The sequence below is a fragment of the Notolepis coatsorum genome (genome assembly GCF_963971535.1).
Source record: "Notolepis coatsorum genome assembly, chromosome: 13".
Lineage (NCBI taxonomy): Eukaryota > Metazoa > Chordata > Actinopteri > Aulopiformes > Paralepididae > Notolepis > Notolepis coatsorum.
Genome location: NC_140177.1, coordinates 114,476,642 through 114,489,972, shown reverse-complemented (window position 1 = coordinate 114,489,972; position 13,331 = coordinate 114,476,642). Strand labels below are relative to the sequence as shown.

The window sequence follows — 13,331 nt, the reverse complement described above, 5'->3', positions numbered from 1 at the left end:
TTCACATACTTGTTGTGGCAGGGAGTTGGCAGCTACTTTCTCTCGTCTGTGCCAGCGGGTCAACTTAAGTGAGGCAGAGCTGGAGGGGCAGATCCGCCAACTCACCTTAAGAATCCAGAGACTGGAGACGATCCAGAGACGATCCAAGGCTCTTAGGTCACTGCACTGTTCTTACTTTCCTAACCTTTAAAGGGGCAGTTCACCCAAAATAAAAATAAACATATTCCTCTTACCCAGAGTGCCATCTATCCATCCAGATAGTTTCAGTTGTTCTTAATTAAACTGTTTACAACCAGGTGTGTGTTCTACCAACATGTCGTGATTTCTGGACTAGGAACTAGACTACCAACTTAGTGAACTACAATATCTAAAAGTCAATTCATATGTAAATTGATTAGGCAATTGATTAAGTGTACTTCTTGAGCTACGGTTTAACAAAATATCATGGTTATATAATAGATTTCTCATTGGTTTTCTATGACCACACTCCTATGGGTAAGACCTATATGTACTTTGTATAAATGAAACACCTGAACCTGCTTTCATTCCAAACCTGATGAAGAGCCCATGAGTGCTCAAAACATTGTAGACTTTGAATGCAATAAAATAAGAAGAATATTGGGACCTGATACAGTGTTGCAAGTATTTTTTAATCACATGGATTCACTTTTTCGACTCTGCACCTGAAAAAGAGATGTGAACGTGTATACTCTGTAGTCTCTGTCTACTCTGAATGCCATTCAGCCCCATTGTATTGGAGTGAGATATCTCCAAAACTCGGATCAAAAATACCTGGACGGATAGATAGCACTCTGGGTGCGAGGAAACACAATGTTGTTTTTGTTTAATCTGCCCCTTTATATCAAACTCTCTCACAACTTCATTGTGAAGTAGGAACATTTGACCCCATGCTAAAGAATGCTTTTGAAAAAATATCTGATTAAATCTAAATGATAACCATCTGATCAACAGGAACAGAGCCACAGACATGGAGACTCAACTTGAAGCTTTCAGCGCACAATATCTGCGAGGTAACCCCTGACCCCTGACACCACCTGGGAAGAGACTGAAACTGGAATGTTGTATGAGAGTTGCTGGATCTCACTTTAACTTTATCTTATTGCTGTGAGGATTCGGAGTTTCGGAGAGGTGTAGGATTCAATCGCAGGACAATGTGGAGTGAGAGAGACGAGGCAACGAGTCGACGTTCCGATAATAATAAGCTTTACTGAGCATAGTCAACAAGGGTTTTCATGAGGGGAACACAAAGTAGGCAGAACAGCACGGGAAGGTACTGACACAGGAGATAACACACAGCACGGAAGGGTACTGACGGGACAACCAAACAACAAACAATGACGCAACACTGGAAGACAGGGGGCGGCATGAATATATACAGAACTAATTATAATTGACAAGGAACAGCTGGGGGCTGACAGGCTAGGACACATGAATATAAGGGAAGGAGACTAGACACTAAACTAACAGGCAGGAATAAACATTGTAACATAACAACACAGGGAAGACTAAGACATCTGAACATACTGGGAAGAACACAGGACCGCTAGCAAATGTACAGGGAATACAATAGACAACAGATTGGACAGAATATGTACATACAGCACCGCGAACAGACCGCCCGGGGGCGGCAGAGGACTGTCCAGAAAGTTCAGACCATGACAATTGCTTAGTACTTAAAGGGGAACTTCATCAAAAAACAATGCTAATATATTTAGCACATGATCTCACACACATTAAACAATTCTAAACAGTTGAGCACACATTAATTTAGTTTTGCCGTTTAGTAATACCGTTTTGCCTCCTAGAGAGATGTCTTTAGACATGTCTTTTTATAAAAAAAAGAATTTATAAATAAATACATTTGGGTGATGCCCTCTATAATCCCTCCTAGCCTAGTGACAATGCCCCCAAAATGTTGAGATACCCCTACCGGAGGTAGAACAAAACACAAGAATGTTTTTCCTCATCTCTAAGGTCTCCCATATATGAAATGGATTCTTGTATAAAAATATTTTACTGCAAAACTTGTTAAATTGATAGATATTGTTATACACCCCCAAAGGAAAAAAATACCTAAATATAGCCTGGCCGTATGGGAATTGAGACATATAAACTCATGTAGATTAATAATACAAGCTCCAAAAGCTCCAAACTTGACATGCTAGCAGTCAGACAGTTGCTTAACATAATAGAAAAACCTGGATGTGAATATCTTTATGCATGTAGGAAATATATACCTATGTACACATACTTAAAATAAGCGGAAATGTAAAAAATGAATATCTATGCAGAATGTTCTCATTTACTTTGTAGTAGCTCTGCCATGGATTGTCATAGAAATACAGATGAGGGCTTTTTCGGAACGGTGTGGTTGTGCTGAATCCAGCAATGCCACATGTGTAAATATAGTATGCATGGTCAGGGAGTTACATCAGTAAATGTATGAGGTGTCCTAAATGAAAGAAAATTAAACATTGACATAATGAAGTCTTCAGTCCAAAGCCCATTATCAGTGGTGAGAAGCATGTTGACAAATTCAATGTTACTTCAAAGTAAAGTCACTTGAGGTAATGTTCTGGTCTATAATGTTAATATATTTATGATACATATAATATACATATGCTGTATTCACTGTACACACATGACTGTGTGGCCAGGTTCAGCTCTAACTCCATAGTGAAGTTTGCGGACGACACGGTGGTGGTGGGGCTGATCTCTAACAATGACGAGAAGGCCTATCGGGAGGAGGTTGATGAACTGGCACGCTGGTGCCGGGATAACAGCCTACTCCTGAACATTGGTAAAACCAAAGAGCTGATCGTGGATTTTAGGAGAATACAGCAGGGGACACACACATCACTGTGGATAAATGGGGCTATTGTGGACAGGGTAAGCAGTTTCAAGTACATGGGAGTCCACATCACAGAGGACCTGACATGGTCAACACACATATATTCTGTGGTGAAAAAGGCGAAACAGCGCCTCTATCACCTGAGACAGTTAAGGAAGTTCAGAATATAGGGGAAGATACTCCACTCCTTCTATTCCGGGGCTGTAGAGAGCATTCTGACTGGAAACATCACTGGCTGGTTTGGAAACAGCACGGCACAGTACAGGAAGGCCCTCCAGAGAGTGGTGCACTCAGCAGAGCGTACTACGGGTATTGCACTACCACCCCTGCAGGACTTATATAACAGGAGGTACAAATCCAGAGCCTGCAGAATAATGAAAGACCCCCACCACCCCAACAACAGCCTGTTCAAGCTGCTGCGGTCAGGCAAGTGCCTACCTACACACGCTATGAGCACAGAGAAACTCCCGCTCAGCTTCTTCCCGCAGGCCATCAGAACACTGAACTCTCCACTTACATGAGTACACACACACACACACACACACACACACACACACACACACACACACACACACACACACACACACACACACACACACACACACACACACACACACACACACACACACACACACACACACACACACACACACACACACACACACACACACACACACACGCACACACACACACACTGACTGCTAGCATGTCAAGTTTGAAAGCTCTTGGAGCTTGTATTATTAATCTACATGAGTTTATATGTCTCAACTCCCATACGGCCAGGCTATATTTTGGTTCTTTTTTCCTTTGGGGGTGTATAACAATATCTATCAATTTAACACGTTTTGCAGTAAAATATTTTTATACAAGAATCCATTTCATATATGGGAGACCTTAGAGATGAGGAAAAACATGCTTGTGTTTTGTTCTACCTCCGGTAGGGGTATCTCAAAAACTAAAGCCCTTTTTGACAGTTTGTCACAGCACTATCCCCCCCTGTCTCCTGCAATTGTGAAAGTGAAAGCATATGAAGTGTGAAAGCATAAAGAATGTATATCCCTGACTGTATTTTATTCTTATTCATGATAAAAAAAAATTTTGACTACCTAAATGTTTACTGTGAGCGATCTGTAGTGCTGAATTTCCCTTGGGATCAATAAAGTACTTCTATTCTATTCTATATTGCATGCATATGCATGCATCATAGGCACTTGACAGTCGACAGCATGAGTCTGTCAGTGTGATGGGTTACTTTGAGGCAGACATCGGGTGATGATATCATCGATCCTGAGATAGGTAAATGGTAAATGGCTAGGTGGATGGATAGGTGGTCTCTTGTTTTGGTTTTGATAACTTTTACTGGATTTCATATTTCATGTCTTTGATACTCTTTCAAATTCATTCCTGAATTTTCCCAAGGGGATCAATAAAGGAACATCTTATCTTATCTATCTTATTCCATACAAATATAGTTTGAGAATGATTTCATGTCTGGTTGTAAGGGTGTAACTACCGCTGAACACATTCAACATTTGGTGTATGCTAACATTTGGACCTAGATTCTTCTGATATGCTTCATTGACTGTACAGTAATGCAACTTGATAGCTTTAGTTTACTTCCTCTACTATTGGAGGCGAGGCCATAATACTGTATGTTACAGTGCTCACTGCTGCTTGTTTCCTGTACAGGACAGAAATAAATACGATGAAGACAGCACCCTTGCAGATGCAGCCCTACGGGAATCAAGCTCAATGATTGATGAGTCATCTCAGATTCCCGTAAAAAATTAACAGCAGATCCAGAAATATGAACTGGCCGTCACATCCTGACCTCAGTTCATAAAACATGTAAATAAAAGTTGGGATTGCTGCATGAAATACGAGTGGAGTATTGATTTGTTGCATGTGCTGCTGAGAGACCATGATCGGAACAGGATGTTGTAAGAAAAGGATCAATATGATCAGTTCTGGGCAGAAAACTCCCATTTGTGTTAGGGTGGGGGGGGGGGGGGGGGGGGGGGGGTAGAACCCAGGAACAGAACACAGCCACGGGAGAATAGAGCGGTTTAGAATGTTTAATTGAAGCAGGAGGGGGGAGACGGGTCCAAGGGTCGTGAGAGGAGCTAGAGACGGGGCACAAGGAGTGGAGGAGTGACAGGCCGATGGTGGTGAGGATCCATGGTCGAGGTGTAGGCCAGGGGGGTGAGGTCCTGGACATCGGAGAACAAGGTTAGTATTGAACAAGGTCAATACATCTACCTGTAAGAAGGGAGATCCCCCCTTGAATGGCCCTTCTAAGGTTTCTCTCCTCCACACTGCCTGTGGAGCATTTTTCCCTATTGTTAGGTTTTAGTGAGTTTTTCCTTACCTTCGTGTGGGGTATGTCTGGGAGTGCTTGCATTCTTTCATTTATTTGCATTTATTTTAAATTTGTTGGACCTTATGGTGTTCTTGTTCTGTTCTTGACTTATTGTTATGTTTCTTCTTGACTTGTTTAAAGAAGACGTGTACGGCCCATGGGGACATTATTATTTTGATTTGATTTGGTCACTGAGCACACAAACATAAATTAGGAGCGCTAAGGTCTAGAGGAGTGTCCTATACCACGGGAGGTGTAAACAACACTCAGACGAGGAGTGGAAGGGGTGCAGGCCTCTTATCCTGGATCAGTGATGGGGTGATAAATGGCAGGTGCTGGGAATAGCACCGCACAAGACCATAGCAGACTACAGAGAGTGGCCAGTTCAGCCGAACGCACAATTGGAGGTGGGCTTCCCACTCTCCAAGACATTTACAACAAGCGGTGCATGGGTAAGGCTAAGAGAATAATCAAAGACTCCAGCCACCCAAACAACTGCCTCTTTGAACTGCTGCGGTCAGGCAAGCGATACCGGAGTCTCATGGCAAGCACAGAGAGACTCAGAAGAAGCTTCTATCCTCAGGCCATCAGGATGCTAAATGATAATAACACTATGTAACAAACCATCAAATACACTCACAGCACACACATCCACATGCACACACTCACTTTAAACAAACAACTCACTGCAGCACCCACTTTAGACACTTAACACACTTTATATTTATTGGTAAAGAATTTGCACTACAACTCATACCTCATTACACCTTACTGTAAATTGTACCTAAATTGTACCTCATCCCATTTCTGCATTGTACTGCATATTGTATTGTAACTCAGTTACTTTTCTACTCTGCATTGTATATTGTATATACAGTATGTATATTGAACACTTTTGTCTACGTACTTCACTTCTATTTTATACTTATTATACTTATTTTATACTTATCTATTTTTATCTAGCACAATCTCTGGAGCAAAACAGAAAGAAGCATTTTATATAAAAGTATTCTGTACTTTTGTATGACAACTAATAAAGAAAGAAGAAGAAAGAAAGGTGTGTAGACAGGCACAGGTGAGAAGGATGATGGTGATACGGGAACAGGAAGGGGACCATGTATGGGCATGGGAACCTGCCGACAGACAAGGGAGAGAAAAGCCCTGGCTGTGGCTGTAACAATTTGAAGTAAAAGGGTGACTGTGGTGAGTAAGGTAGCTCTTGCCAAATCTTGTCATGTTTAATCAATTATTACTCAGGACAATAAACACTTTCACTAACTCTGTGAAATATAATGTACAGTTACAATGAAGTAGAGTGCAGCCCTTTCTGCCGTGGGACAGGCAGCAACCAATCTCCTCACCAGGTCACTCATATTATTTAATTTAATTGTTATTTATTCGTACATGGAATTGTTACAGTCCAACAGTGTCTTCAGTACATATAGTTCACTTAATATGCTCCACTAAATTCCATGTCCAAAAAGAACAGGAAGAAGAAAACTCTTATGGTACCTGCCCCTACACACATACAGTACACTGATAGACTGTTCACAGCGCAATGTTTACCAAACCAAACAAAATGTACATACTTATTTTGCAGAAATGAAAACATCAACACAATTAAATGAACATAAATAAATACATTTTGTGTATCAGTTAAATTGCATATTTACTGAGGTTCATTAATTTATACACACACATGTATCTATATTTCTAGTACACTGTTCTATTATATCATGTATTATTCTATATTATACTTCTATATACTATACTATTATACTATATAATTGTATTAATTGTATTATACTATAACTAAATCATACTATATCATACTATAGTATACTATATTATACTATTATTATATTATATTGGTATACAGTATTATACATTATATATATACTGTTATTTTAATATATTATTATTGTTATTATGTTAAGCTGCTATATTACTATATATTACTATACTCCTACTAGTCTGTAATGCTACTGTACATAATAACGACACTCAACCAGTAGGGGGTGCTGGTTACACCAATGTACATCCATTTCCTGGAATTGCAACGCTATCGGAGCCCTTCATGTTGTAATAGTTGCTGGTGGCATTTGCAAACCAAAATGATGGCATCATATGTCTCCTCTGATCTCCCTAATGCGTTGCACACGCATTTGTGTTGACGGGTCGAATTTGACCAATGTTTTAACTCGACTCAGAAATATAAAGAATGATTATCATCCAATATAATGAATGATTTTTTACCTCATAACAAATTTGTCCATTCATAACCATACAATCACCAATATCATTTACCTTACAATATATCACTAATTGTTTTCAGTGAGAAAATAAAAAGTCCAAATTCACTCATTATATTTCCTATAGTGAAGACAAGGGATAATAAAGTTATCGGACTATAATAGACTAATAGGAAGCACTTATCTAGAATAAATTCTTTATTGTATTTATATATAACTTTACATTATTAACCTTAGTGACATCTGTGGTGTTATACTGTAGGTCAAAATTGACCAGTAGGCCTATAGACCTTAGAAAAAAAGGTAAACACATTATTTTTGTTCTCAAACCAAACTTTATTTGAGTAAAAAGAAATAGCTAATTCACACACCTTAAATGTCACATGTAGTGGCCCTGTGGTCATTCTGATTCTGTTCTCAGCTTTGGGCTTCATAAGACCTCACGTTGAGCTTCTGTTTCATCAGGGTCCACCTCATGATCAGAATCATCCTCAACATCATCCTCATCCCCAGACACCTCCTCCTCAATCTGTTTCAGCTGCTCTCTCTGCTATGTGATCAATAGCCTCAATAGCTTGTGTTGGAACAGACAGAACAAACAAAGCTAGTTATACCAATGTTGTGAGAAATGTGTGTGATGTTGTTCATGCCATGCCCCCATAAAACACAACTGTGCTTGTCTGCGAGAAGAAAAAGAATCCTGTGATGCTGTACGTGAACATAATATTATGAAAGGGTGGAGTTGTGATGACAGAGCAAGGGGTATTCTTTTTGACCGTTTGTGGGAGATAGAGAGAGAGCTAGAGTGACAGATAGAGAGAGAGAGAGTGACAGAGAGAGATAGAGATAGATAGGTACAGTGGCTCAGGAGGTAGAGCAGTTGTCTGGTAGTCGGAAGGTTCCCGGTTCAATTCCCGCTCCTCTCAGGCAGCATGTCGATGTGTCCTTGAGCAAGACACTTAACGCCTAATTGCTCCCGATGAGCAGGTCGCGTGTAACTGCGTGCCGCGCGGCAGAGAAAGTTGCGCGTCACGTGCCTGTCGGCCGCGTCACGTGCCTGTCGGGGCCAATCAGGCCTACCCCGGAAGTCACTTACTGTTGCGGAACAGTTACACGCGAGCAGGTCGGCACCTCGCATGGTTGCCTCCACCATCTGCGTGTGAATGTGTGAGTGAGTGGGTGAATGTGAGGAACAGTATATCAAAGCAGGGTAGCCGGACCAGCACTCACAGGTTCAATGTTTTTTAATGGCAGCCTGAATAAAAATCAGACATGTTTCGGACAATGTCCTTCTTCAGTGGTATGGCTAGCACTGGAAATACATTCAAGGTGATGGTTAAATACACCTGGCAGGTAATTGACACGGCAGGAAATGACATCACAACACAGGTGTGCCTGTGCAATATGACCAAATGAATGACCTATCAAAATAAGAGTCCAATCATAATTTATACATATATATAGATATATCTATATCTAACACCAATCTATATTATAAACAATACAATACAAAACAAAATTACCAGAAACTTGATAACATGCCCATTAATTTATAGGGCTGATTGAGCCACTTTACGTAATTAATTAATTAATTAGTTTCAAATTATCCATTGGGCATCTTTGTGAAGCATGCCTCTAGTTTGGCAACAAACAACATGTGAATGTGAGGAACAAAATTGTAAAGCGCTTTGGATAAAAGCGCTATATAAATGCATAATTTAAAAAGATAGATAGAGACAGACAGAGAGATATATAGATCTATAAGGAGAAAGTGTGCGTCAGTGTCCATATTCTGTGAGAAAAGGGAGGGGTGAACAAATTGGTACAAATCCATACGGCGAGAAAATAATTGAACCCTTGAGATGAAGAACCCTACTGTAACTCCAGTTAGATGTTTCTCTGGACAGAACCATGTATTCACAGTTGTAGAGTCAATCCAGATCACTTGGCGTGTGAATGTGATATATCATAAGAAACTACTCAACCTCTACTGTGAATGTACACAACAGTCTAACTTACCATTTTTTGATAATAAAGTACTCAACCTCTACGCTCTACTGTCTAATTATGAATGTACACAAGTCTAACTTACCATTTTTTGATAATAAAATACTCAAACTCTACTATCTAATTATGAATGTACACAACAGTCTAACTTACCATCTTACATTTACATTACACCATCTTTAGATAATAAAGTACTCAACGTCCTCTACTGTCTTTAACTATGAGTGAACACAACACTCTTACCTCAACTTACCATCTTTATATAATAAAGTACTCAACCTCTACTGTCTTTAACTATGCGTGAACACAACACTCTTACCACAACTTACCATCTTTAGTTAATACAATTTGAAAAAAGATCTGAAAACTTAAAAAAAAGTTATATGGTTCTTCGTCTGAGGTACTCAATTGTTCCCAGGGAGGAAGGGGACGTGTGGGGTGTCCAGGGAGGGAGGGGATGTGTGGGGTGTCCAGGGGGGAAGGGGATGTGTGGGGTGTCCAGGGGATGTGTGCGGTGTCCAGGGGAGAAGGGGATGTGTGGGGTGTCTAAACTAAAATATTATTCTTGTTTGAGTCAAATTAGATCCACAGAACATATGTGAAATTCATGTGGCTGTTTGAAATTATTTGTGAAGTGAATAAATGCTGGATACATGTGTTGGAGCAGTTGTGTCTTAATTAGGTTACTAGGTTGTGCCGGGTGTACTGTGATCAGAAAATAAACCCTGTTCAAATGAACACAAACACTAGGGGGCATTTCTGGGCAATATAATACAGTGGTTTATAATAGCGGTGCAGTATAGCCTATTCCTTTGCCCTGGACTTGTTCATAATGAGATGCAGCTGATAGACATTGACACCACTTGTAGAGAGCGTTTGATCTTGCGGTCTGGTGTGTTTATTATTATTATATTATTTAATGAAGACAGATTTGAGTTATGTGCAGTGGGGAGAGGAATAATGCAAACTACCTGCTGATTGATGAGTTTTATTTATAAAAAAAAAAAACAGGTATTCATATATTTTTCTCTCACAACTGTATCACTTTAATTTCTAAAATATTATTTAAATGTTTACAATAACATGATTATTAATGTTCTTTACAGAAATAGAATTGACTGTAGTGTCATTTATATCTGGAAGGCGTGAAATGCCGACCGCAGATGAAAACATGCTTAGCATATGACTGTGCATGTTTACATGCAACACGTTTCACATCAGGTACTGTATAGTTAAAGGGATAGTTTAACCTGCCAGTAGTGTAATCAATGCATAGCCGTTAGCTGACTTACCTGTGATTGAAGTTCTTGTTTTCAGAGTAACCGGTAACAAAATATTTAATCCACACCACAATATGCGAACAAAGGTTTTAACCATCCACAACAGTCCTTGTGTATTTCTGATGCTTACTGTAATTATTCTCCCAGACCGACGTGATAAGAGCATTTTTTTTTTTATCAACTTTTTCTCCTTATTTTTCTCCCATTCCAATTTCGCCTCGCCAATTCTCCCTTCAATTCTCCCCTCCCCTGTCTCGAACGTTGCTAGACTATGCCTCCCACTGGTCGGCTGCAGTGAGGACCAAGCCTTGCATCACGTGTCCCCTCCGGTACACAAGGAGGCAGCTGTCGCATCTTTTCACCTGAACAGCGCGATCTCTGTGGTGGGAGGCTCACGCTGCACCCGATACTTCCTGATTCTGCTGTACAGGCGCACCAACCGACCTGTAGGAGTCGCTGTCCACAACGTGCAATCCCCACCCACCGGCTTTCCCACCCTCTAATACTGCCAATTGTATTAGTATGAACGACCGGCCAAGCCGGTAGCAACACAGAGAGCTGGGCTCGATAACAGCATATCCTGCGGGCGCCTTGCCCACTGCGCCACTCAGCCGCCCTTAAGAGCAATTTCTTGAAGGCCAGTGTATAACTAGGTACTGGGGCTATCTAGCTAGCTAGTTCCAAGATACTGCATCAGTCGGAGTCTGAGAGGAAAACAAGCATTGAAAAATACACGAGGACTGTCATTTCAGAAATGTTCTTATGTACCCCAGTTGCTATTGTATGTACATATTTGTGTTTTATTACACGTATACTGTATGTACATACATACAGGGCCGGACTGGGGAAATAATTCATACCGGGAGATATAGCGCGAAATATAGCCCCAATCAGGCCACTTTTTAAGTGGGGGGTCTGGGGGTCCCCCACCCGGAACATTTTAGTTACAAAGACTTAATTTCCTGCATTCTGGTGAATTGTAGTGCATGTGAATCACAAACTAATGAGCCAACAATTGCTTAGTACAATGTACTGTTATGAACCTCAAATAAAACTGTTGTGGCACTAGCAATGGTACTCTCTCCACCTTCAAAAAGAAAAAAGCAAGAGCACAACATATTTTTCTATTTACTATTATAATACAGTTAACCACTCTCTCCACCTATTCAAACAAGGCAAGAGCACAATACCATATTCACTTTACTGATGCACTACCCATCAACAGTTAAAATAGCCCTTTACACAAACATTAAATAACAGACCTTTCATTACAATACTATAATAACAGTAGCCACTGCCAGAATAGTGACACATGTATCACGTGTGGTGAGCACACGCATGCATGCACAACGAAGACAGAAGATTGCGTTGTCTCAATCATTTTAACTATAAAATGAGCTCAAAGTATGAGCTCACTGACTGAAATTTCCAACAAAAAGCATCAATTGTCAAATAATATTGATCACATTAACTAGACTAGATGTTTTTGAGGAAATTAGAAAGGGAACAACAACTTAACCCTTGTGTCTGATCAGATTCTTATTTTTTTGATAACTTTGCAGTGATTATGTTTGTAGCCAATGTGGCAAAGGTGTGTAATCTTTGAATTATCTTTGAATTATTTTGACTCTCTCTTTCATAAATTGTTTATTCAACTTCAGCCCCAATCATAACCACCACATATTGTTTTTTGTAATGTCAGATTTAACAACTCCTTTTGGGAGTGTGCCATCTGCCATTCCATTCGCCGCCTCCACAGTCAATCAGTTGTATCGCCTGGTCCCGCCTCCACCAATCACAAGCGGCAGCACGGCTCCATTGTGTGTGTGTGTCCGCGTGAGGGAGAGAGAGTCAGATAGTTCTCCAACTCTGTCGCAGACAGTGAAATACTGGTTGTTCCCCACCCACCTGGTTATCTAAAAACTATCGCGCCGCCGCCACAACTAGAAACAATGGCCTGGCATAAAAAAAAAAAAAGTAATTATAATAAATATATAATTTTTTTTTTAGTATATATATTTTTTTTAATCTGTGCAGGCCAGGCCACCGGGAAAACTCCCGGTGCTCCCGATGGCCAGTCCGGGCCTGCATACATACCAACTATTTCACCTGTTTTATTCTCCACCCATCGATCATCCATAGCAACTCTTGAACGGCCCTTCTAAGGTTGCTCTCCTCCACATTGCCTGTGGTGCTTTTTTCCTATTGCTAGGTTTTTAGTGAGATTTTCCTTACCTTCGCTGGGGTATGTCTGGGAGTGTTGCATTTATTTATTTTAAATTTATTTTGGATTTCATCGTGTGTTTTTTTCTTGGTTTATTGTGATGTTTCTTCTTGACTTGTGAGGCCCAAATTAAATTGACATTAGCAACTTCAGAGGCCAGAATGTGGGACCTATAAACACATTTACTATCCAATAGCATTGTGAGGCTGAACCACAGGACCCATTGACTATGTAAATGTGCTAAAGAAATAAAAAAAATAAACCTTTACAGACTTTTTTAAATAGCTAAAAGTGATGTAATTTTGCAACCGAGGGCCTCAGTTAGACTTGGGGACAT

General features: G+C 40.3%; 1 protein-coding gene across 1 annotated transcript in view; it reads left to right on the top strand.

The window, feature by feature from the left end:
- mfn1a (mitofusin 1a) overlaps positions 1-13,331 on the top strand; it is a gene marked incomplete at both ends in the record, with an annotated part of 76,908 nt that overhangs the window by 53,419 nt on the left and 10,158 nt on the right. Inside the window, 2 exons of the mRNA XM_084327770.1 lie at positions 22-156; positions 973-1,031. Coding sequence (XP_084183896.1) covers positions 22-156; positions 973-1,031 — 194 coding nt within the window. The remainder of the gene's footprint in view (positions 1-21; positions 157-972; positions 1,032-13,331) is intronic.